Source organism: Plodia interpunctella, chromosome 11 (assembly GCF_027563975.2).
Source record: "Plodia interpunctella isolate USDA-ARS_2022_Savannah chromosome 11, ilPloInte3.2, whole genome shotgun sequence".
Classification (NCBI taxonomy): domain Eukaryota; kingdom Metazoa; phylum Arthropoda; class Insecta; order Lepidoptera; family Pyralidae; genus Plodia; species Plodia interpunctella.
In genome coordinates, this window is record NC_071304.1 from 7,823,448 (window position 1) to 7,850,331 (window position 26,884).

The 26,884-nt window shown below is 35.0% G+C and overlaps 2 protein-coding genes across 3 annotated transcripts; one reads left to right on the forward strand and one right to left on the reverse strand.

Moving 5' to 3' along the window:
- Positions 1-259: 259 nt before the first annotated feature.
- Positions 260-14,026, reverse strand: LOC128673384 (multiple inositol polyphosphate phosphatase 1-like). Of its 2 annotated transcripts, none has more exons than XM_053751175.1 (10): positions 13,841-14,026; positions 13,049-13,214; positions 6,793-6,938; positions 6,061-6,237; positions 5,059-5,178; positions 4,808-4,906; positions 4,486-4,614; positions 3,250-3,400; positions 2,427-2,625; positions 260-1,887 (listed from the first exon to the last, which is right to left on the reverse strand). In XM_053751175.1, the coding sequence occupies exons 1-10, from the start codon at positions 14,009-14,011 to the stop codon at positions 1,647-1,649; spliced, it is 1,599 nt and encodes a 532-aa protein (XP_053607150.1). In that variant the 5' UTR covers positions 14,012-14,026; the 3' UTR covers positions 260-1,646. The 2 variants fall into 2 exon arrangements, with proteins under 2 accessions (XP_053607150.1, XP_053607152.1); XM_053751177.1 differs by lacking the exon at positions 13,841-14,026 and adding an exon at positions 13,727-13,834.
- A 4,154-nt stretch (positions 14,027-18,180) lies between these two features.
- Positions 18,181-24,972, forward strand: eIF3b (eukaryotic translation initiation factor 3 subunit b). The gene is made up of 10 exons (XM_053751174.1): positions 18,181-18,379; positions 18,589-18,904; positions 19,404-19,590; positions 20,088-20,314; positions 20,861-21,037; positions 21,559-22,138; positions 22,810-22,928; positions 23,157-23,310; positions 23,730-23,838; positions 24,633-24,972. Exons 1-10 carry the CDS (start codon positions 18,250-18,252, stop codon positions 24,725-24,727), a joined length of 2,094 nt encoding a protein of 697 aa, XP_053607149.1. The 5' UTR covers positions 18,181-18,249; the 3' UTR covers positions 24,728-24,972.
- The last annotated feature ends 1,912 nt before the right edge of the window (positions 24,973-26,884 follow it).

Here is a 26,884-nt window from a genome sequence, read left to right on the forward strand (position 1 = left end):
TGAATTCTAATTTTGGCGGAAAAAGGACAATACGCAGAAAAGGCTTATCCTTATTATCCTTCAAACGCTGATAAAAATATGATTAAAATTATAAAACCTAGTCCCAAAAAGCATATTTTAATGCTCCTGATAATTGTAACCTTTTGGGACAGAGCGATTTAGTAATAGATTTTCCGCCTTCAATTATTCAGCGATGAGTTATCATTGATGTATAAAAATATGAAACGTTGAACTGGGTTTAGGAATAAAACAATACAACTACATAATAAAACAATTTATTCGCTACAAATTCTATTTGGTGCGAGTTACAACAACTATAGAATAATGAAACGTCAACACTGCAAAACATTTAGTATATTTAGTTACATCAACAATTAGGTATATAGCTTCTAGTAAATTATTATGAATTAACTGCTATAGGTACTCTAAAATAAGATCATAATGTTTAGTGTCTTTGGGAGGTCGCAGGACCTACTAATTCATCTAACATGTAAATGTGTGTTATTTATACTAAGTTACTATTTAAACAATAGGTACTTATGAAATGTATTTTAAACTGTTTTATAGTAAGTACAGTGAAAGCATAAAAATATTTCTTCGCTTTTAGACATAACTAGTTAAGGTTATCAAAAAAGAAATAGACTGTACTTAAAATTAATTAAAAATATATTGAAATAAATAAAATAATATTGCCAATATATGGCACATAAAAATAAATGCTGATATTAATACATAACCGAGCACCACATTATTTTAACAAATATTATTTTATAAAACAAAACAAGTGAATATTACTTAAAAATAATAATAAAAATCAAATATTTCTCTATGTCCCTATTTCCTGATTTAAAAATGTGATTAAATCTAATTAGGTATATTAAGTAATAATAAATGCTCGTGGTAAAAATATTATATGAAAAAGAGTAAAAAAATATTTTTTTTACGCAATTAATTTGGATATTCTGTGATTGAAGTGAAATGATGATTAAAAGTGATGTACTTTATTAATGATGTTCACACCAATAGCTATTATTATAACTAATTATAACATTAAGTATGATTAGTTAAAGCATGTGCCAGACATGCTGTTTTAAGTACTGGACTTTTGCCTAAACCCGCATGATTTCGAAAATATGTTCTATGACTATACAAGTAATGTTACATTTTGTTTGACATCGTAATTTAAAGACGTCGTGACAAAATTATGCAGGTATGTAACAATAAGCACTATGACTTGAAGAGTTGATACCTTTTGGCTTGATTTTGATGAATATAAATATTCTCACTATGAAAACATATTTAAAATTAATTACACCCATGTTTCAACTACCTATTGTGAGGATTTATAAAATATGCCAACATGTGGGTAAAAATTTTATACCAAAGTTAAATGAGAATTGGGCTATAGTGTTTAGTGGCAAAAATGTACAATAATTTAATATTAAAAAAATATCTTGACAATATCCTACTGACGGTAGATGCCGTCGAAACGAGATTCTGATCCTCGATAAATTATAAAGCAAAAAAGCTTTGTTATTATATGACCCAGAAAGCATTGAAAGATGCAACATTGAATAAGTCGTTATCATGATAATTGTCTTTACAAGAAATAATCTTCATAGCCTCACAATAGTAATTCCTCCACTTTATAACGCAACCTTCAACAGAACTAAAGTTACAAGCGCCACGATTCCCCAGGACTGGACTGATTTCGCGCCATTACAGAACTGTAGATCGCACTTATTGGCCAGCTCCCCGAACCGCTGGATGACAAGCGACCAATCACAGAGCCCCACGCGGCAACCTTCTAGGACCACCGGCTTTTCGTTATGTAGGAATAACACTTGGTACCTGTCTTTGATTTGGAAGTTGCCGTTTGATGTGCACCTGGATTTAAAGAAAACGTAAGATATATTTATTTATAAAAAAAATATTATAATCATCACCGATCGCGAGAAAAAAAACCACAAGCAAGAGGCTATGTATTAAGTTTTCCGCCTGCTGGACGAAAAGTGTACAAGTATCACGTTTTTTTTTCATAATTGCATGGCAAATGGTGGACTACGGTAAAACATGACTCTGATTTTAAATTAATTATATTCTCTCAAACAACCCCTTTCCATGTACAGTCGAGGGCAGATAAACTTGACTGAACGTGGTATTTTATCTACTTGCTTCAAATAGATTGCACAACCATATAAAGTTAACAATAGATGCCATATGGCAAGGCCTCGGGACCGGACAGGTTGAGTTTTATCTGCATCTGCTTCAGAACACAATAAATTAATAGAAAAGACTCAACGAACATAAAGAAACTTAAGTTGTATCGCGAGTCCGATGGCCACCATAAAGACAGAAATGACAAACAGACAGATCACAGGTACGAATATTTACCCGCGCTGTGAATCGAACCTGGAAAAACTCACTTGTAAAGAACAGCTGCGAAGTTAGCGTTATATGGCGCCAACAGAGAGGTCGACCACTTTCTGTTCTGCGCTGTGTTCGTGTGGTAGTTGTCGCCGGTCAGCGGCGCGGGGTCCTGGTTCGTGCCCATGGTGCGGAGAAGCATTAGCAGCATTTCTGAATCGGTCAGTTGGATCTGCGCTTTGGGCTGTTGGGGTTGCTCTGGGAAAGTTTATCTATATTTATTTATGTACCTACATACATATAATAGTGTAAATATAAAACATACAATAATTCTACTAAGTACAAAAAGGTACGACTTATATCTATTTTTGTTATACAGAGTATTACAAAATACGTAAGTAAGTGCGATTTGGTAATATAATACCTTGGGAGGATACTTTATGGGAAGTTTCAAGTTAACACAAGTCTTTTTACAAAAAGGTAATTTTTGCCACAAGCTTTTATTATCATCAGAGACATCTTGTGGCATTTAACGCCTGACAAGAAACCTATGTCCGTGCTGTATACCATTGAGGAGTTCCATCGTTGGGAGCCGATCCTGGGTGCACCATCAGTCATGCTTATCATAATACCTAATCATGGAAACTGAAGCGACGTAGGAAATTTCAATTCAGTAGGACATCTGGAAGTAGGAGCTATCTACAGACAAACAAGCAAATATTGGAACAGGTGATTAAATAAAAGCTTGTAATAGGCTTATTTTTTCCTGTTGGTTCGATTAACTATCTATAATATTATTAAACTATAATTATCTTATACCAAGGTGGGCGGTCCTAAAGTCAGGTTTATCTGCCCTCGACTGTAGCTAAAATGGTGACTAACCGTGTTCAGCATGTTTAGTGAGGAAGGCAACCATGTCGTTGAGCATTGAGCAGCCGACTTTAGGGCTCAGATCTGAAGCGTAGCCGTATTTGTAGAACGTCTCCAGGTCTTCAGCGTACTCGTATCGCTTCAGATCTTCGCGAGTGAATACCTGAATATTTAGATTTTTTCCTCAATCACATTGACAAAGATGAATTTTAACTCCGTTAAGTACTCATAGTGTAACAGAGGAATAAACAAACAATAACAAAAGTTTTTCTTTATTTCTTGCTTACTAGGTACTTTTATCAAAGGACGGTAGGTATACCATTCCAATCGTCCGATTCTTTTATCTTATTATAGAATATATCTGCTATCTCTTTCGTCGTGATATTGAGAAAGAGATAGTGATATTGCACGAAATACTGGCATAATTAAGAATATCCAGTTTCTTTACTAATAGTTTGAAACTGAATAACATTTTCGGCGAAACACGTTTCGTTGTGAATTCCTATTTCGTTTTACTTCAACTCCTTCAACTTCATTTGCACAAAAAAATGCATGTTATCAATCTAATATAATAAATTCTGTATATCATGCTTTCCCATTTTGATGAAATTCAGAATACAATACTTAAATAATGACACGATTTCAAACACAGCCTATCGCAGGTGGAGCCGCAGGCAACAGCTAGAGACATAACATTCTATCCCCCATGAGTCATTTGGAACAATAGAAGTATATCTGATGAGAGTTTTAATTAACTTCAATCAATTTTATACTTCAATAGTCGCGCCCACATGGTGATGGTTGTCGTGAGCTGCGAGGACAATGTTTCTTTTGAATTAAAAGTAATTACTAGTTATTATGTTAATTTTCATTAATAGGTATGTCTTAAGTAGGTAGGTCTACAATATTGGTATCTTACGAAGAATATAACAATGAATCTAAGTAGCGTAAAAAACGGTGAAAAGGTATGCCGCAAGGGAGTTCTTCATGATATAATTTGCCATGAATATTTATGTGTATAGGCCGAGATGTCGTAGACAAAGAAAAGTATTATCGTCATATCTTGCATTTCACTCATACAAGAGAAACCCGTACTAGAAATATAAGAGATAAAGTGAGACAGAGCGTTAATAACTTTTGCACCTCATCGCGTGCCGCCTTTTATTAAGTCCAGTGAATCGCCACGCAGACCGCAAGATAGTGTGCGTGGTGACGACTTCGCCGTTGAGATCGTAAAAAAAAACTCACAGAACACCAAGGGGAAACTGAGGAGATATCCCAAGCCTTATTGTAGCGACACATCTGGTACATATTGTACACCAGCGTCGGGTGAATGTCGTAGTTGAAGCCCAGGCGGAGAGACACGTTTGTTATCATCTGCAAAATTGATTTTAAAATATAAACGTCTAATAAGATGATATACGCACGGGTGCGGGCATTAAATTGCTGAAGATGAAGATGATATAGCGTTCCATTTTTTCTTTATAGCCTAAGTGCTGAATGTTGGCATCTTCAAGATCAATCTACTAGTACTGGAAGTATTATACCTATAATGTGTGGTACTACATACCTCTCTAAATTCTTGTTTGGACTGGAAGATGCGTTTTTGCGTGAGTGTATCGTTGTTGTCTTCAACCTCATTTTTCCATTTTTCACACGATTTGTAGGGCTGCAAATAAAATACGAATTGAATTGTCAAACTTGATAGTTAAACTATCGTATAGACTCTTTAGGTTAAATCCCAATTTTTAATTGGGCCATTTTGTCTTCAACGATTGATGTATTTAGCAAGATTTAATGAAAAGTTTGAGGCTTTTTTACCTTCAATTTCTTTTCATTCATTTCTTTGGGAAAGTCATAATTTTCGGCCTGAGTCCTGAAGATTCCTTCTGTGAAGGCCCTGAATGTTGACCCGGAAATCTCGTCGTCCACATATTTTATCTGTAAAAGAATACGCAATTAATAAACAAATAACTAAACAGTTTTCTTTCTTTATTTTCATATTCACACGAAGATACATAACTAAGTATAACGACATTACTATCTTTTACGAGGTAGACAGAGCCAAGACGCGAGAACTGGCGAGTAAAGAAATGAGTGTGTGAAGTTCTAAAATAAAGCGAGTTTGTTTTACAAGTATTCTTTTCATTATGAATCACGTCACGCAATTTTATACAGGTGTGTGTGACGAATTTATTCATACAGTAGTTGCTACTAACATAATAGCCGTACCTAAAAGTACCACATATCTGTATTACATTCCTTACAATGAGTAATGTTATAGTTTTCAATATAAATCTTAAAGCACTTTATGCACATCGGCATTTTACGCAATAAGTAGGTTCAAAAGTATCATCAACTTTCGTGTGGTCTGCCATATTAGGCTCTGAGGCTCTTAGGTTTTTAATTGGTAATAACCTAGGTATAAACCTGTTGGCATGTCAGAGTGATGGCAGGTTGAATAAAGGTTTGAATAGGGAAAAAAAAATGTTGGAGCGATCAGCAGATGGGCGAATTATATCAGGAGAGGTTTGAAAACTAGCGTAAAAGAAATCCAATGAATCCTGTGGAAGGTCCTTAGCTTTCAAAAACATTTAAAGCTCTACAGCTGCTGGTGGGCTTTGGCCTGGTCATAAAACATTTTCAATACGTTTCCGTCCTTGGCCAGAATTCTCTAGCTTCTTACACCGTGTGCTATCTGCGTGCTGTGGTGTGTGGATGAAGTGGTCTCAGGAACATCAGGTTCTACCGTTTATCGTTTTTACGTTGTTATTTACAGTGTTCCTGCTTTAACAATATCAATAGGTCAGGAAAACGGCTCACCAGGTAATCGTGTGGGTTGTCAGTCAATAGTCCAGGGTATCTCTGTTTCCAGGACTGCGCCTGCTGCTGCGTGGTCATGTACCCTTCACTCGTGAGGTTCCCCGCGAAAGTGGAGTTGATTCGCGAATTCCACTCCCATTGACTGATCAGGTTTACGTCCGATGCGCAAATGCGTTGCTGGAAATAAAAAATAAAGTTACTTACGATGTCAACTATATTAATGGTGGATTAAATCTTAATACCTTAATATTTACTATTTAAATAGAGTAGTTGACAAAATCAGAGAATGGTAAAAAATGTGTATAATATAGATATAATAGATATAAGTATTAAGGATCAATATGACAATTCATAGACTGTAATAATGCAGCTGGATATAGGAAGAAGAAGTTGTTGTATGAAAGTTGAGGAGTTGTTTGAAAAGTCCATTTTCGAAAAATGTGAAGTAGATTTTAGCTATCATAAAATCAATAATCTAGTTCCTTAATCTACACATCTAACGAGATTTAGTACGCTTTCCGTCATTTGATTACCATGATCTCCAATTTCAACTTTTTAACGAAATTATTTGTTTTAATTCAGTAGACATTCTAGACAATAATAGTAAAGCCTTCTGTAAGTGTATCCGCGAACAAAAATTCCATATAAAAATTTTGTGCGTTACGCACATAATAGTTGGCACTTAGTCAAGGTCCAACAGAGGATTTTCTCCCAAGAAAAGCCTCGACTTACGTTAGTATTCCTAAAGTTTCCACTCCTGTAGTTATTCAGGATATTGTTTTTGAAATCGGACAGCTTCTTCAGCTCAGGTATTTCTGATTCAGTTGGGTTGCTCGCTCCGTGACGGTACGCGAGCCAGAAAGCTATTGGCTGACATCCTGAAACGATGGAATACCGAAATTATTTTATTTTATTTTAATGAATGAAACCCACCCCATCGTCCATGAGAACAATCTCTAAAAGGCCTTTCCCATAACTGACTTTTAAAATCTTTACGGGATGACAAGCATTTGATGTACAATTGTACATGTTTTTCTATGGCAACAGTCCTAGACCAGCATAGAAGCTTATCATTCAGAATATTAAAATTCACTACCAATCATCATATAAGTACATACATAAGCTGCAAAAAATTATGTTTCTCAAGTTGTCGTCAAGGTGCGTTGCGACTTAATAGTCGTCTGTCATTCAACGGTAATCCGTTGAATGACAGTTTTATTGATGAAAACATCGACGTTTCCATTTTCTCTAGTTGTGTGATGTGACGACTGTTTATAAAAGCTACAGTTTTAGTATCTAGGTGTACGGCACGGAGTTAATCTCGACAGATGTAACCAGCATCCGTGCGGTCATCGCTTATAATATACATATACCTATACAAAAATAGATCGTGCACGTGTGACATACATTCCATGCACTATCCATGGCGTTACATAATTGGACCATTGATATTGAAGCAAGGGACAGGTGGTACTAATATTTACCGTATAAATGCGAAAGTCTGTCTGTTCCGTTTTTACGGCTAAACCGCTGGATCTATTTTAATGAAATTTGGCATACATGTAGTTGGAGACCTCCGTCCGAACATAGGCTACTTTGTTTTTCAAAAATCAACCCCCAAATGCCTAGAATAGGGGATGAAAGTTCGTATGAAAATCATGTTGAAAAGACGACTTAATTGACTATCACACAAGAAAAATTGTCCTAGAAATTAGTAATCTGGTAAACAAATTAATCACAAAAAATATAATTATGCTGTCAGAAGTAACTATTCTACGCTAAGTCAAGGGCCAAGTCAGGGTCAGTACAAGTTTTCTTTAGAGCCATATAGTAATCACTGGTCTGAGGTGGAGCGCTCAAGTCCAAGTTAGATCATAATATCGGAGTATTATGGACTCCCTACCTTTGGATTATACCAAGCCTTTAAGACCATGAGTTAGGTACGTCAAAAATATCTAGATGTACCTCTCAGTCGTGGTTTAACAGATTTATGGTAACTTAAAATGAGGCGAGAACAGGCGTACATTGTAAGACTGTTTTAATTAAAACCCCATACGCGATCATTCAATGGCGGATGTAGCGCGCTAATGCGAAGGTCGTAAAATATGTACCGTGGTCACTGTGGATCACTATTAATAGGTTCCATAAATACGATAGATGGTGACCTCATGCTGCTTCAATTAGGCAGGTGGAGTGACTGCTTACTAAAAGCATTGGTTCGCAAATACTAGTTACAATATTCCTTCATTTTGATATTTTCAGATCTTAGACCTCTTTTGCAAATAGCATCGTCTCCTATATACCTATGATTTATTGTACGCGGTATGTAAAACACGCAATGATTTGTTTGGCAGTATTAGTGGTAGTTTATTCAATTATTTGAATTAAACATGATACATTAGCATTCGACACATTGTTTGATAAATCATCAAATAGTGTAAGTTTCCGTACAGGAAGCAAGCGGTGGTTTGGTTGTCTATGAAACCAACTACCATTCATGAGTCAGCTACATATTCACGTGGCACGAATAAGATTTGAACATAGGACCTATCGATTTGTTCTTCTTTCGATGTGATTCGTGTTATAGTTAAAACTGTTTTCAGATTTTTTCAAGTTGTTTAAGGGAACCTGACATGTCTTTTACGGGCCGCCATTTAGCTTAAGTACTTTTTAAGTACGATAGTGGAGTTTTCCAACTATGCTATAAATAGGTCGGCACGGCTGGCTGACTAATCGTGACCTCAGGAAGACAAACGACTCCTATTAGCAGTTTGTCAAGTCAGTGCTAAATGGTTCCGATACTGATTGGATTTCCAGGCGCGGATCCAACCCTCAAAAAAGGTCACATCCAAAGTAAATTAGAGTTTGTTAGCTACTGGAAAAATATCAAAATCTCTCTTTGTATTTCCAGCTTTATTGTTTTTTTTTTTCGCAAAAACATTGCAAATATCATCGATAACATCTTTGTTTATTTAGAAGTACCAGCACAGTTTGTATTTTATGTGCCACAGAGGCTGGTGCGCAAACAATATATATACGTAACACTTTATTACTGTAGTTACTATATTAACAGTAGATGTACCTACTTATTGAGAACTGCCTGTATAAAATAATTGTTTACCATTTATCTAAGAAAAGCTGACGTAAATAATTTGAGTGTCCAAAGTCAAGTCAGGTAGAAGTAACACAACTTATTAAGTACACCTATCGATACTATTTACAATATATTCATTTACCTAATTTTATCTGAGTTTATCGATTAAAAAATCGTTTAAGTTATACATAGATGTATTAAATTATGAAGATATTAAATGAAGTTATAAAAACATCCATCGATCACTAACGAATTTTATGCTTTTTAAATCTTTATAGTAAGATATTTTGTTATAAATGTTAGGTGCCATACACACAATACTTTTACTTTACACTAAATGTCGTACAGTCTGTGCCGTACTGAGCAATGGGGCACTAAAGGAATACCCCCACCTGAAAGAAATGGAACCGCGCCTTTTAAATTCGCCTCTGTTTGACGTGTCAATATTACTTTTCATCAGAAGTATTTAGTTTCCTAATGCGTTTTTAAACAGTAAGTTTCTCATTCATCACAGTATGATTACTTAGATATTATTGCTTCATCTTGAGCGACGACAGTTGGGTGTGTCGTTTATTTGATTACGTCTATAATAGATGGCATCGATAAGCAATACTGCTCGTATACTGAACCATAGTATAATAAAGATAAAGTACGGCAATTACCTGCCTAAAATCGCTTATATCGTCCATGTTCAGTTACAGGGTGAATGTCTATCGCGAAATGCCCACTTATATATAGTTTCCAAACGCACTGCGATTATGGCGCTCTCGCAGTCGTACTATCAATATACCTAACCTGTATGTAGATCAGTTACCTATTGGCTTAGAAAATACAAATCTAGCCGAGATGAAATTGAATCTGAACAGACAAACTTCAATCATAGCCGGCTCACTGCGTTTCTAGACTAGGTCTATTCTGTTCGATGTATGTAAAGTACCTACATAACTAGGTAGGTAGGTACCTACCTTGTTACATGTTTGTGGTCCAACAACCGACAAAATTTGCAATATAGGCAATTTGCATTATCATAATAATAGCAATTTGCAAATTCGTTCAGAAATGGGACACTACACAATAATATATGTTTTTTTTTCTAGGTTATTGCAATGTTGTTATGTTGCCGCATTTTTGTTGGTTTATAGCCAGACAACACTTTTATGCACAAACTATTTTACGCGTCGATAGTTTACCTCCATTTAGTGATGTTGATTGCATTGTGATGGTTTAATAACTATAAAACAAAGTCGCCCTCAGCGTCTGTTTGTTTTTAAGCTTTCTTTTAAACCGCGCAACGGGTCTTGATGCAGTTTTCACTGTTATTTAGACAATTTATCGACGAAGGTTTACAAACAACCTATTAGATCGAATGAAGCCGGGCAGTGTCGCGAGTAAGTAATAATAGGTATTTTTATATATACATAGTCGGGGTGAATTACTAGTACTGAAATAGGTAACGTAGTCTGTAAATAAAGTAGAGATTTATGTCATTAATACCGCCCTCGAGGCCTTGTCGCAGAATAAATAAATAGGGGTGTGATCTCATGTGAGAAAATTCTAATATAGGTCAGACCAACACGGAGCCGATTGGTAAATTGAATTGGCGACAAGGCCTTATGTAAATGTATGTGTGCCACTTAAATTTATTTCTGGGGACATTATACTAGTTCTTGACAATGAAACGGTTCATTCATAAGAGAATATACGCTCCTAGTTTAGAGACTATTAGTTATAAGTTTGAATGGTTCCTCTGCATGAAGATAAAAATCACGTCGTGTCGTCTCGCGCTTGTGTAATTGAGAAATCTATTGTTATGAATTCATAGGACTTAATAGTCAATTAGCTTAGTGGATTTTAAGTAACTAAACTCTAGCATATAAAGTACAATATCATTAAAATAAACATGGTATTATCAGGTTTAAATAATCAGGTCTTCATCAAAACCGTTTATTTTTGGCCATTTCACCATTCCAAAACCATTCATTCCGTTTAATTTTGAAGTTTAAATCATAAATATATTTATTTGAGACAGTAAAATGATGCAATATATAAACACAAGGCCCGTTCCAGTTGTTAGGTCGTTTAGTTTGCCAGCTTTAATTATAAATGTTAGTTTTGGTGAATTAGGGTTAAAATTTAAACTAGTTTGTTTTAAATTAACAAGAACTGGCAACATAAGTCCGGTGCTAAACCTTGGTACAATGTCGTCTGCATGGATACCTCACTCTCATCTGTACTGCCTTATAAAATTCTTAATTGAGTGTGGAATAATCTGTTAAATTATTTTTAAAATTTTCGCTTAGAAATAAAATAAATTAATAAAATTGTACTTTTAAAGACCTATTACCGTATGTATGTACGTAAAATGAGACGAGTGTGCCCAATTGATGATGTTACTAAGCTAGGTGTGTACGTAGAAATGGCTATTAGAGACTTTTGTGATGGCAATTGACGGCTGTTGACACAAAAATTGTTGATTGACCCCAGACGGATTTTTATGATATGAAAAAACAGACGAACACATAATCCGACATAATAACGGTACGTTTAAATTTAAAGACAGACCTTCGCCATTATTTGTAGCTTAGCTGATGACCAATATATTATGCGCTGAACCGCTGGACACGCTCCAAATTGTGACATCCATAAAATTATCCGCCATTTTGATTTTTTTTACGTTATTCGTAAAACGTACCTACCTATGTATGTAAGTACATTTTATATAGGTAAAATTACAAAAATGTATAAACATACTAATAAAAAATTTGTTTTATTTATCTAACTACTCGCTGTAACCCAAGGCCTGGGATAAAAATTCCCTATATGAACAAGTAGTACCTACATCTTCATTCTACCTCTAGATTTGTCGTGATTGAGTAACAAACATGCATAAAATTCTTACTTTCGAGAAAAACAGTCTTAACTCAGACGGACAAATTGAGGTGACTCAATTGTGTATACCTATATCCTTTTTGAGTTACGAAACCCTAACGATAAACGAATACTAAAAAAAATCAGATTTTGTGGTCAGTTTACACATTTTTGTTTTCCTGGTGATCTAAAAAGCTTTTACAGACAATTTCATCTTTTATAACAACTGTAATAGCTGACAGTGTAGGTCATTGTTGTATCTATTTGAGCAAACGCAGGAAGCTCTAGTTAAAACACGGAAATTTAATAAAAAAACTCGATCGTATAAAATTATGTAAACAAGCAAATTAAACTTATTTTACGCTGACACAATGACACCATAGAACAATGTACTTATATAGTTATTAATTCTTTCACTCAGTTTAAGTAAAGACAATGTTCATACCAACATAAAAAACTAAATAAAAAATATACCTAGGTAGTTAATTATAGTAATGTCAAAAAGTGGCCACAGACTCTATTTGAAATTGTGATGTGAATACAGCGTTGGTTTGGCACCAGTCAAATTTTGTCAATATTCTCCGTACTGGAATATAACAACATCTAAATAAAAATTGTTGTGAAAAAAAGCATTTCGATTTTCGACTTCACATACAAAGCCCGATTATCTAATTAACTGATTTAAATATGGGAGAGCAAAACTTTTTTGCCATATTTTGCTATAGATTTCTTTGGTTAGGTAGGTACCTGTTTATTTCATAATCAAACCCTGATTAACAGGACTTATCACGATTTTTTTAAAATTATTTATTTAACGTTGCTGACGTTTCAACAACTTTGCAGCCCCCGTGATCGAAACCGTAGCGCGATAATTTAAAAAACACTGTTATCCTGTACGTATATTATCTATTGACTATATCTCGTTCAAACCAATTTTCTATATATTACCTATATGGGAGAAATGTGAAAATTGGTGAATTTTCTTCTGACATATGTACTTTTCTGATATTATTTTATGGTACTTACCGGGCACATCGTGAATCCTATTCACCGGGACATTGTTGTTGGCGAAGAGATAGGCAGTCTTGGAGCCAAAAAGGAGATAGGGGTTCTCATTGACTGAGAGACACGTCTCCTGCGCGTGCGCAGCCGCCACTACCAGCGTCAGGTAGAGCCACCAACCCATCTTGAGCTGGAGGGAAATATTGCATATCGCATCTCAATAGTAGTTCTTTTGCTTGTAAATAAGCACCACTATTGAGACGCCATATTGACTTAACTTCAGCAGAAATTACATCCAGGTCTATTCTAAATGAAATGGAGCCAGGGACAGGTAAGTAAGTAATAGCGCGTAACAACACTTGGATAAACACCAGTTAACATGTTCACCCAGTGCCCCATTTGGATCCCATCCCAAGACAAAACATAAACCTGTTCCACAATACATAAATACGCAACTCGCTAACATAAAGGTAAGTGCGATTCTCACGTCAAATGACTCTGATAATATTTTCTTACATATATGAAGAATCGTTAATTCAACTGCTTTTGTTGTATGTTTATATTAATTTACTTTTATTGACTTGAAAATAATAGGTGAGAAAAGTAAATTGAAACCGAAAATTGTTACAAAACTACGTTTACGAGAGGTTAGGTTACAATCCAAAACAAACAATAACAAAAGTAGCGGTACTACTTGCGTACCCAATGTACTTTGTAGCACTAGATCACTTTAACCTTTGGGTTTAGGTATTAGGAAAATAAAACTGTAGCACATCACTACACTTTTTAATTTTATTATTTTTATTCACACATTACCTTTTCGCGGGATAATTCGGGAAAAGTATATCCGTTTAGTCTATGGTTATGATTAGCGCGGGAAACGCGTCGTCTCTCGCACGCAATGGCGGACGCACTGAGGGAGGGCTCGCTCTTGCTATATTCTATTGTGAGGCCACTCTTTGCTTCATTGGCTTTACAAAACGACATATAGGTATGAGAAAAGTCCCCTTATACTAGTTCTAAATTGCCGACTAACTACTTATGCATGTTTTTACATTAAGCACCAATGTTTAAAAAGTCGTTTTCAAAAAATGTTTTTAGTTGTCATGCGAGTTGAAGCTTTGAATAGTTATAATTTATTTAGACAAGTGACGGATAACTCACTATTCATTTTTACACTTGGAACTTGTTTTTGTTTCGAATATTTAATTTAATAGGTATGTAAGTTTTCCTAAATATCTAGTCTGTCTAGAGACTAGATCTGTCTAGAGACAGATGCATCGAGATTTAGGAAAAGTTGTATGTATATCGTTTAGCCTATGGCATTTGGTTTAATCTGTTTAATTCTATCGATTCTGTTGAAATATTTTTATACATAGACTATATAGGCACCAGGTTTCAAAATGACATCAACCACAAGTATAGGAGGTACAAGAAAGTAATGAATGAGGTAATCGTACATCGTGTGCTAGTTAATGACGGTTACCACTAACACTTTGAAATTAAAACAAAATGATAGAAAGAAACGTAAGACAGTTTCGCTACTTTTTCATTCCTTCCATATAGTATACATACGTTCCATATAGTATACAGGTAGTGTTTGCACTACCTGTATACTATATGGTAAGTATTTAGTGTATTCAGATAGCATTACCTTCAACATTTAGGTGTTCAGCCCAGTGGTCCTACGATGAAGATGTCATGAAATCAATAATGTACCTAATGTACACATGTTTTTGTTCTCAGTTTTCGTGGTGGCACTAAACAAAGCCGCCATAAGAAAATGACGTAAACTGCTCTATATTCAGTATGTAGGTAGGTCTGTAACTATTTTACTTATTTATGGGAAATTCCATTGTTTTGTTATCATTGCATAATTCCGTCACTTTATGCTTGATATTACATAGAGATTATTTCTATTCGAATGTAGACATGCAATACAACAGTAATAAATAATTATAAATTTTAATGACTTAGGTAGGTATCAAATACCATTACATAACATTGAAGACATTGTTTATCTACGAGTAGGTACACCAAATACGATAACTTACATTATTATACAATACTCACTGCAATCATAAATAAAAAGTACAGAAAAATACGAATATAGGTGGATATATCGCTAAAGCCTATCTAATATTCCAAATCTCACTACAAACGTAAGTTTATTTATAGATGTAAAGTTTTATAACTTGAATACTGTTATGTTACGGGGTTAGGTACCTAAGCAACGAGAATGGGGCAAAAGATAAGTGAATATAAGGCTTTATTTCCTGGTTGTTATGGCCTTTATCAGAGGTGCATTAATCCAAGATCGGTCAGTGCCTCATTGCGTGACGAATTCGGCTTAAAACTCGTTTGGGTTTTGTTATTTTTATATTACTTGAGGTAATATGTCTAATAGAGTACAGAAAAGGCACGTGGCGGTGTGTCGTTCAAATTCAAATCATTTATTCAGAAATTACACCTTAACAGGATTTTTTTACGTCAATTTTTATATTAAATAGTTATTTCTCACAAGCTACCAACTACTGGCATTTCGGAACGACCACTGCTGGTAAGAAATGTCGAAAGAAACTCATTTGAACAGCGTTGGTCCCTATCATGCCAGAAGTGCATTATTGTTTCTTACATTTTTTTTCTAATAATATATCATAAAGTATATCAAAATAGGTTATGATTGTGATCTAAGTGCTGATAGAAAAAAAAAGTATTATACATATATATTTTTTATATATCGTTCGGCTCATAGATAAAAGAAATATATTTATTTAATTTTATCTATGGTTCAGCCCTACATTATAATAGTCCTCATGCCTCATACGACATCTACAGGCTTCCTAGTCTTGGCAGCTGATATTCAACAATAGCATTTCCAATGAGGATTGACATCTATGTAACCAATATGCGTACCTAAAATCATACCATTTAGTGATGTTATATCATAGCTAACACAGATTTTAAATCTAGGCAATCCTCTAAGTAGATAGGTATTCAAAGTATCTAGTTTTATATATACTATTATAACAGTTTTATATACTATTATTATAAAGAGGTAAGCGTTTGAGTTTGTATGTTTGAGGCGGATAATCTCTGAAACTACCCAACCGATTTCAAAAATTGTTTCATCATTATAAATGTAGGTATAATATCCAAGATTGCTAAGTATATAGGCTATATTTTATTTCAAAATTCCCACGGGAGCGAAGCCCCGGGCAACATCTAATAACTTATAATAAGTGAACATACATACTTGAACTATTTATGAGTCATCGCAAACTTCCTGTTTTTTTTTTTAATTTTAAGCAACTAAGTATACCTTATAGATACTTAATTTACTCCTAAATTATAAATATGCGATAATCTTGCCCGTTAATTAAATGAGATTGAGCCTTTGTTTAAAGTTGTTTCTATGATTTCATTCGTGTTGATTGGTATTTTTAACAAAGTCTCGATATTCTGTCAAGTCTATGATAATTGATGATGATTATCATTTGTTAGTACCTACATCTTGTTTTTATCATTCCAAATAAGTGATATGGTAAATAGTTTGCTATACAATAATTGTTGCTATAAAATAATATTTTTAGTTATTCAGCCTTAGTTAGAAAGTATAGTTTAGTCACAGATAGGTACGCGGTACCCTAACTCGCAACTATTGTTATCAATACATATAATAAAACAGTAAAAGTTTGTACATTTAATATATTTATAAAATAATAATTTAGGGTGACGAACAAACAGTAATAGAGTAAGAGATAAAAATAGTTTAATTGTCTGTTTTTACACACTAATCTCCGGAATTTTTTTATGACGACGGATCATATTTGATAAAACCCGTCCAGCTGGTTTGAAATAACCTGGCATAACTAAGTAACAAACATCCTCACTTTCGTATTTATAATTCACTGGAGTCATAGTGTCCACGCGAACGAAGTCGCGAGCCTCAGTCAGCTAGTCTCAATAATGATTTAATAAATTTTTCTGCTTTATGCATTTTTACGCAAACAACCAGTATGCTATGTATATATTCCGTGTATTCGTCCCTTAGTATAATCATATCTCACGTACGAAACATATTAAAAAAAACTCAAAATGTCTCTAATTACCTATGAAATAGAGGTTTCAATTGTATAACAGCAGTAACACACGTATGACACAGATAGGTATGCAACGTGCAATGTTGACCTCAATTTTCATGTGCACTGACCCAACGGCAGCGGCTACAAATGCCATCTCATCTGCAAGGCTGACGTGTGCTGAGTGAAAAAAAAAAATAGCCGACAAATGTTCAATTTTAATTGGATCGCCAGGAACAGGTCTGAAGTGATGATCTGAAGTGTGAGCTTTAAATGAAAAAAGTATAGGTACGTAGTAAGGTCTCCTAAAATTTTAGAGGACAGTCAAGATCGTAAGTATGGATGGGCAACCATGGTGCCACCAATTTGTTTCGGACATAAAATAGTACTTTTCCTCGGATGCATTAAATATTAAATGGCTGGATGAGTTCCATTGATGCTCTTGATTTAGTAAGTAGTACTTACACAACTAATTCCATGTCAAAAACATCACATTAACTTTTTTATTGGGGACAAAAAAATCAAACTATACTAATACCAATTCTTACTAGTAGTACATAGTGACTAAGATACATCTAAACTCAAATAGAAATATCATAATATTATATGATTTTCTAGAAGCCGAAAAAAACTTTTCGTTAGGGAAAATGAAAACTATATTTTTACAAAAAGAAGAAAATCGTAATTGATTCGAAAGTGAAATTTTCATAACACGCGCCAATTTTTTTTTGTCTATGCTTTAATCTCTGAACAAGGCTTCAAAAATGAAGACGCGCTGTCTCCTGTTGACTGGCGACACGGTGTGTTTGTCAACCAATCCTGACCATTTTATTTGGTATTGCAATTGTAAAAAAGTTTAGTTCTTAAAAAATCCGTTTTCCTCACTTTCTTGACAGACTGTACATAAAAGAACATTATATTTTCTATTATATATATTTATTTATAGAATATTGTCAGTATAAAATATGAGTCTCTTTCACAGGTATATAAACACTTAAATGTAATGTTCATATATCTATAGTCTCAGTCAGGTCAAAGTTAAATAAAATGAAACGTATTTCTTTGAAAGAATGGCGCAAAATTGAGTCTATGGTTTAGTTCTCTAATGGCGTATCTTCCGGTAACACATATTATAACGTCAAAATGGCTAAGAAAAAAGGAGATGAAAGAGTAAATCAAGATAAAGTTAGTGATGATAATGAAGAACATAATTTCGAGGAAGAGCCAAATTTTGATGATCCGGAAGGATTCGTCGATGACATTCCTGATGAGGGTAGGTTTTTGGGGGTTATAGTTTGTGGCCGGCCATATGCGTCACCCACGCAAATTTGTGATTTTCGCGCTTGTTTTATCTATTTTTACTCCATTAGCTAATAATGTATGACATGAATTATTCTGCACGATATTTGGTTTATGTTTTGATGCGATTTTACAATAAGAAAATGACGATTTATGAAACATAACCTAACATTGACGTTGCAGAATTGTTGGCCGACCTTTTGGAGCAAAAGCCTAAAGAGTCGGATGGCTACGAGAATGTGATCGTGGTCGATGGCTGCCCGCAGGTCGGGCCCGAGCGTCTGGAGAAATTACAAAGCGTAATAAATAAGATCTTTAGCAAATTTGGAAAGATCGTAAATGAGTATTATCCAACTACGGAGACTGGAGTCACAACTGGCTACATCTTCTTGGAGTACAGCAATCCCCAGAATGCTGCTGAAGCTGTCAAAGCTACGAATAATTGTAAATTAGATAAGCAGCATACATTTTTAGTGAATTTATTCACAGACTTCAAAAAGTAAGTACATAACCTTCAAACATAGATTTTAATCATTATTCAACCAAAATCGAAAGTACCTATAATATTTTGTGAAATCTCAACATTTTTATGACCTCTGTTTTGTATGCACAACAAAAGAGACATCTGTTTATATAAAGAAACAGATGGCATGGTGAATAAATTAGAAAATTTGCGCATTATGCGCTACTTATAAACTAGTGAAATAATGGTACTACTTAAAATAATGAATTTCTTCGAGATTCCTTTGCTCTACTATAAACTTGTTTGACTTTCCCTTTGGCCACACATAATACATATACTATACATACAAGTCATATATGAAGTGGTTGTCCATACATAGAAAACAAAAGCTTTTTATGCTGATGAGATCTGCTACCTAACATGCTCTTTATATTCTTAAGTGAAAGAAATTGCTCACCACCAAGTGTTAAAAAAGTTGATAAAGTACTTTTTATTATTAAACTGTTTTTCTCACATTTAATTTGTAATTCTTTAGATATTCAGAAATACCCGAAGAATGGGAACCGCCATCACCCCAGCCTTTCAAGGTGCAGTCGGACCTGCAATGGTACCTGATGGACCCCGATTGCTATGACCAGTTCCTGGTTGGCATCGGCACAGGTGTGGCTCTTCAAGTGTGGCAGAATGCTTTGCCTGAGCCTGTTGTCTTGCAAGAGAGACCAGTAAGTATTGCTTACTTCATCATTATTTTCACCCTCTATAAATAAGAAAATCCATAATGTACAAAATATTGGTTTTGTTATCCACATATTTTTGGAATAGGTTTAAATTTCTTGGAGAAATACATGTATAGTAAAAAAATAACAAAAATTATATTTTGGAGTAAGTGATGTGATTTTGATCTTCTATTCCCAGGGACATGAGAAGCAAATTTTCCATGTATTTTCCCTCCCTTCCCCTATCCTCCATAACATAATATTAATTGCTTTTTTATGTAACATACATTAGACCTTACAACAGGCACAAATTGTATTGCTTGGTAGGCTTTAGTCAAGAGAGTGAGAGTGATTCACTTGACAAGAGCCTTCTACATATTACTGATGGTTGTGCCCATAGCCATGTGGATACTATTAATGTTGTAAAACATGTTAATATATTTTTTATTTTTTTATTATTATCTAATAAGAGTTGGTCTATAAATTCTATAATCTGTTTTCAGAACTGGACAGAAACCTATGCAGTCTGGTCTCCTCTCGGCACGTACCTAGCGACTTTCCATTGGCGGGGTGTTGCGCTCTGGGCCGGGCCCAAGTTCTCCCAGTTCCAGAAGTTCTTCCATCCGGAAGCTAGGTTCATTTCTTTCTCACCATGTGAGAATTATATTGTAACATTTTCACCCAGCAGTGATAGAGGAGATGACAAGAAACTAATTATTTGGGATATTAGGTAAGTAAACAAATAAATATAAACAAATAGTCTTAGATATCAGAGGGCGAAATACGGGTTTGCATTTAATTTCCCACTATCGAGTCGATATGAAGTGAGACACAGCGAACCACTCACGTTGCGGTTTTTTGTCGTTGCGTCATAATGGCACACTGCGATTTGTAATTTGCGTCGCACTAGGAATCGACTCAATGGTCACATGTAAATAGCAAAATCGCACTAAGCACGCAGATCATAAATGCAAAAGTGTTTTATGAAAGTATAAAAAAATATAGTAATCTATAATTCAATTTGGAGTAGTTCCATAACTAATTTGCTACAACAGATGGTCATTTTATTCTTTCATTTCAAACTAAACAGCAAAGTACTAGGAAACAAAATGCTAAATCTTTTGGTAGATATGAGTAGGTGATGAATTTGAAAATGTTACAAAGTGAATAATAATATATCATTGCCAATTTCTCATGTATATGTTCATATCTTTTAACTATTATAAGACTTTATAGTTTTATATTATTAAGACAATACATTAATTTTGTCTTTCAGGACAGGGCAAGAAAAGCGTAGTTTCCCTCCACCTGACGAGTATGTGACATGGCCAATATTCCGCTGGAGCAAGGATGATAAATTCTTTGCGCGTCTCGGTCAAGATGTGCTATCAGTGTATGAGACACCAGGCTTTGGTTTGCTTGACAAGAAATCTATCAAGATCCCTGGCATTAGGTAAGTTACGGTTATTGTTTTCTGAGAAATATGTAATGCAGTTATTGTGCATGATTTATATAGAGAAAGTTGGAAGGATCCTTATTTATTTGCACTATGCCTCCATTTGAAAAGAGAAGTGTCAAGTTTTACAAGTTCTTATTTAACTTGCAATGTATCCCGCTATGCCCCTATGTCTCTGTAGAATCTTCAACTCAAGTTTGAATCAGATATCTTACACATATACATATACACTGATTGAGTCAACATTTTGTACATACATTTGGATGACAATGCATTAGTATGATAAGGATGCCATGATGGTGCACCCAGGAATGGCTCCAGTCTGGGAACTCCTCAACAGTTTACTGCCCTTAGACATGATTTTCTTATCACACATTGAGTGCAATTAGATGTCTGACAACAACAAAAGCTTGTGTCAATTTCCTTTTTTTAAAAAAAAAATGTATAATCTAACACATCTACCTTAAGTATTTAAAAGAAGTATTGAGCCAAATTAAAAAAAATAATTTCTCTCACAGGGATTTCAGTTGGTCGCCGACTGACAACACTTTGGCTTATTGGGTGGCTGAAGACAAGGACGTTCCAGCTAGAGTCACCCTCCTCGAGTTACCAAACCGCACTGAAGTCCGATCAAAGAACTTGTTCTCTGTCGCCGATTGTAAGATCCACTGGCAGAAGAGTGGCGACTACCTCTGTGTTAAGGTTGACCGGTATTCTAAAGTAAAAAAAGACAAGAATGAAATCAAGTACTCTGGAATGTATTATAACTTCGAGATTTTCCATATGAGGGAGAAAGAAATTCCAGTGGATTCCGTGGAAATTAAGGAACCCATTCAAGCATTCGCTTGGGAACCGGTCGGTTCTAAGTTCTCTATAATTCACGGTGATCCAGCAAATATCTGCATCAGTTTTTACCAAGTTAACACAGGGCAAGCACCCACATTGCTGAAGAAGTTTGAGAGGAAGCCATTTAATCATCTATTCTGGTCTCCATCTGGACAGTTCATAATTTTGGCCAACCTGGGGCTTACTGGTGGTGCTTTAGAGTTCTTGGACACTAATGACTTCACTATTATGAATGTTTCGCATCATTATCAGGTATTTTGTTTTATTATTATTTTATTTTATTTTATTTTATTTATACAAAGTAAAAAAGTTAGAAGTGTGATATTCATTATCACAATTCACTTTAATAGACAATATTGGTTATTATGACTTATAGTTTTTGTAACCTCACATAGTTTATTAATACTTCATATGTTCTAGTTTAAACACTCTGGTAATTTGAAATACCAGTGCTTCTACTGCCCTAAATATTTACATGTTATTTGCACAACTAGTATCTATCTAGTTATTAGACCAAATATTTGTGAAGATTGTTCACAAATTCTATTAATCTAACTTTTGTTGAATAAAAGACAAAATAAAAAAAATGATAATTTTATGTGCTTTGAGGATTTTCTCTCATCCACGCATGTTCATTCGCGGCTGTGACACCCGCTTAAAAATTTTGAAGACTTTTCTCCTTTTTTTAATACCTGCCGCTTTCTTTACGTCAACCCTTAGGAATGCTGTCGGTGCCCATCAGCTGTCAATAATTTATATCGATAGTCGCCTTGCTTAGAGATTTCGTGTGAGAGTTCAATACTAGCTGTTGCTCCCAGCAGAAGTAGTCATTCTAGACCCACTACACTATCAAATCAACTATGTAATAAGGCAAACAAACACACATTTACATACATAACATTAATCTGGTTATATTATTTTAGATGTCTGGCATCGAGTGGGACCCGACTGGCCGCTATGTAGTGACCGGAGTGTCCTCGCTCAAGTGCAAGATGGACTGCGGATATTACATCTGGTCCTTCCAGGGCAAGATTCTTAGGAGGTACATAATTAATAACTTAATTTTCACTTCTCTTACTTTTAAAGTTTGACATTATGATTGGACGTAAGCCACCTATCTATATAATATCTTTTGAAATCTCTACTCTAGATTACCGCCTAAAAGCGCTCTAGAGCTTAAAATGTAATTTTTTATTTGGCTTAACAATCTTCAAAGTAAACTCCTATAAGTTACATTTATTATGGTGTTAGTTTTTTTTGTCGCTTTCAGAGTGATGAAGGAAGGATTCGCGCAGTTCCACTGGCGCCCGCGGCCGCCCACGCTGCTGTCGGAGAAGCAGCAGAAAGAGATCAAGAAGAATCTCAAGAAGTACTACTCGCAGTTCGAGTCTAAGGACCGTCTGCGAAGTAGCAAGGCCAGCAAGGTACAATTCTTTTGTTCCGTTCAGGCCTGTGCCCCCCCCAAAGCTCAGGATTTGCGTATAGATATTATCATACCATGTTATAAAACAAAGTCGCTTCTCGTTGTCTGTATGTCAGAGTCAATTTCGGCATCTGTCAGAGTTCGGCGATAGTGTGGAGCCGGCATAAAATAGTAATCTGTTGTGTAAAAAATATATAAGGACAAATCACACAGATTGAGCTAGCCCCAAAGTAAGTTCGAGACTCGTATTATGGGATGCTAACTCAACGATACTATATTTTATAACAAATACATATATAGATAAACATCCAAGACAGAGAGAGGTAAGCACTTTACCACTGCACCATAGAGGTCGTCAAAGTCGAGGTGTAAACTCATAGAAGCAATGAAGATTATTGTTTGATTGTTTGTTGTCCCCAGGAACTGGTGGCGAAGCGCACGGAGCAGATGAAGAAGCACGTGGAGTACCGCGACATGAAGACGCAGGAGTGGGCCGACCAGAAGCCGCGGCGGCTCGAGCTCAGGAACTGTCAGTACCATTTATCTACAAGCTTTTATTTAATTTCACCTGTCTCGGTCTGATCTGAAGCGACGTGGCGTAATTTCACCTGTAGGACAAGCGGAAATAGGTTAAATTCAATTTGCAATATTTTATTAATGTTGCAAGCTGAATTTAACCTACCATATCGTTGCAGTTTCCATAACGATGCGTTATTATGATAAGCATGACCTGATGCACCCAGATTCGGCTGCCAACAAGGGACTCTTCAACGGTTTATTACACGGACGTGTTTTTTTTGTCACGCGTTGATTGCAACAAGATCTCTTTGACGCCCATGAATGCTTACGGCAAAATGTTATTTTTGTAAAAAGCTTCGATTTATGGCATAGTGGGCAAATGAGCGAGTTGCTTGATGGTAAGCATACACCGCAGCCCATGCACACCAGCAACCCGATACATTGTGTCTACATTTAGAGAAGCCAAAGTCGAAACATTCAGAAAATTTGCAGGAACTTTTTATGTCAAGATTTAAATTTTCCTGTTTAAGTTTATATCAGAAATAACTAAGAAAACAGACTGCTTATCTGGAATTTTTCGCTGTCTATTACCTAAGAGAGTATTTTGAACTCTGCCACGGGCTGTTATTAGTGTTTATATTAAATTTTACAATAGACAGTAATTCATTTTATTTTATAAATAAATAAAAGTACTGCTACCATGTTAATTTTATAAATGTTTAATTAAAAAATATGATTATTCAAAAAAATTGTCGTATACTAATGAAATTCACTCAAGAGTGATTTGTATTTTTTTTATTACAGACGTAGATACAGACGGTCTGGACACCGACCAGGCGAACACAGTGGAAGAGGTTGTTGAATTTTTCGTGAAAGAAGAACAGACTGTCATCGAGTAGTCGCCATACCCCCCCACGTTAGCGGCCGGCGTCCCCACTCCGGCCACCAGTTAAAACCGGATCGAACCGGTTCAATATCGACAGAAACCACTTTGACACCATCAACTTTTTTTCTATTCTCATTCCGTAGTCACAAACGTTTTATAAACATAATTCGATGTTTTTCAGTATAAGAGTTCGGTTTATAAATTATACAATAGGTAATGTTTATAGAAATCATATTAAATTTATATGTTTCAAACGGATAATTGTCTTTTAATACCTTATTGTATTGTTTTGTTATCTATTTACACAGGATTGTTAATGATGGTATGAAATAAAACTGTTGATGAAGACAAGAAGAATTTGAATATGTTCCTTGTGCTTGAGCGCGTAAAACTTGCAGGAGTACGAAAGCTAAGTGCCTAGGTGTGTTGTTATACAGCATAATTACATTTTAATTTTGTAACTTATAAAACCCCTGTGTATAACACCAAAAAAGATATAGTACAATGGAAAATATAATTTTCCCATAGTCTGGACACGTTATCTACATGTGAACTGTATCATGGGCAAAAAGGATATATGAGTGGTTGCGGCATAGTTTATAGACTGCTCCTACCCATTTTATTCGATGCAACTCTGATGTGAACATTTTTTGACATCCTAATACCTATTATAAATGCTAAAGTTTGATACCTCTTCACGCTCTATCTACTCAACTAATCTTGAAATTGCATACATGTAGATTGAAGTATGAGAAGGACACAGGTACCTTTCACCCCAGAAAATAACTGTTCCCGTGGAAAACTTACGCGGGCGAAGCCGCGGACAAGTATCCCGTAAACTATGGATGTTATAAACAAGGCAGATGTGCATGATTGAATCACACGCATAATCTGAAAGTTTTTTAAGAAAAAGCGATTGACACATGGATCTTGTTATATACATAGACTATTAAATGTCTGGTTGTATTATGTCGTAGTCTGAAATAATCAAATATATTCTTTATCTCCTACCTTATTATATACTACTAGATGCGCCCCGTGGGAATTTCGGAATATAAAGTACCTTATGGTTATACTAGGTTATATTCTACCCTTGTACTAAATTTTATAACAATCGGTCCAGTATATTTTGCTTGTTTACAAACATACATCCTCACGGTTTGTTCACGTTGAGTTACATTGTGATTTCTAACACTGCTACACATGTAGGAACATAGTGGCAAATACTGCTACATACATGTGTATGTAGCAGTATTTGCCACCATGTTCCTCCCAATCAGTAATACTGGCACTCTGTTCAGTAATACTTACGTAGCAAGTGTAAGGATCTAAGATTATGTATTGTATTTGTTTAGCAGAATAGAAAATGTGTTCCAGATTAATTAGATTACATTTGTATAAAAATAATCAGATGTTATTTAAATTACAAAAGAAAAAAAACTTTTGTACTCCATTACGCCCATCTCTAGAAGTACACAGATTTGTTGGTACAATGTTAAATACAAACCGATTTCTCTCATCCACTCGTCTTACTACGGGAAGTACCAGCCGCACAACTACCGTGCATCACTGGATTCATCTCTATGTGGCGGCAATAGTAAACAATTTTCAATGAATTTAGATAGATTGATGTGCTGTTGACTGTACATGAATCGAATCTTTAATTAAAATACGCAAAGCGTACGAAAATTCACAATGCCGGACCGCAAATACAGCGGATGCCGATGTGGTGGATACAATTGTTAAGGCTAACCGAAATGAAATCACACGAATCTCGCTTGTCCGATTTTAATTTAAAATACATGTCCGTTTGATTGTTCCGGCCGTTGGAGTTATGACATTTTCATAAAAAATTACATGGAATAAAAGTAGACATGTTCGCGATTAGTTTTGATTTTGAAATTTTAAACAAAACAAAATATAGTCTGTTCCCTGATGTCGCTAAATTGTATTTTACTTAGATAAACCTAGATCCTGTTATTCATAAAAAAGGTATAAAACATACTTTAACAGCTAAAATATGTTTTGTCATTATCTCACTTTATATTATTTGAAATTGAGAGAAAACTGTAACTATAGTTGTAATGTAACTTTCAAATTCTAATCATATCAGTAGAGGTGTTAACTAGTAGTTGGAATCATAGTGTAAAAATAAAAAAAAAGATAATGA

Bases quoted from the DNA above. Each gene is read 5' to 3' on its own strand.
- eIF3b (XM_053751174.1), top strand. From the start codon at position 18,250: ATGGCTAAGAAAAAAGGAGATGAAAGAGTAAATCAAGATAAAGTTAGT. The intron at 18,380-18,588 runs GTAGGTTTTTGG...TTGACGTTGCAG, and splicing joins CGATGACATTCCTGATGAGG to AATTGTTGGCCGACCTTTTG. The intron at 19,591-20,087 runs GTAAGTATTGCT...ATCTGTTTTCAG, and splicing joins TTGTCTTGCAAGAGAGACCA to AACTGGACAGAAACCTATGC.
- LOC128673384 (XM_053751175.1), bottom strand. From the start codon at position 14,011: ATGTCGTTTTGTAAAGCCAATGAAGCAAAGAGTGGCCTCACAATAGAA. The intron at 4,907-5,058 runs GTAAAAAAGCCT...TTTTATTTGCAG, and splicing joins TGAATGAAAAGAAATTGAAG to CCCTACAAATCGTGTGAAAA. The intron at 2,626-3,249 runs GTTAGTCACCAT...AAACTTTCCCAG, and splicing joins CACTAAACATGCTGAACACG to AGCAACCCCAACAGCCCAAA.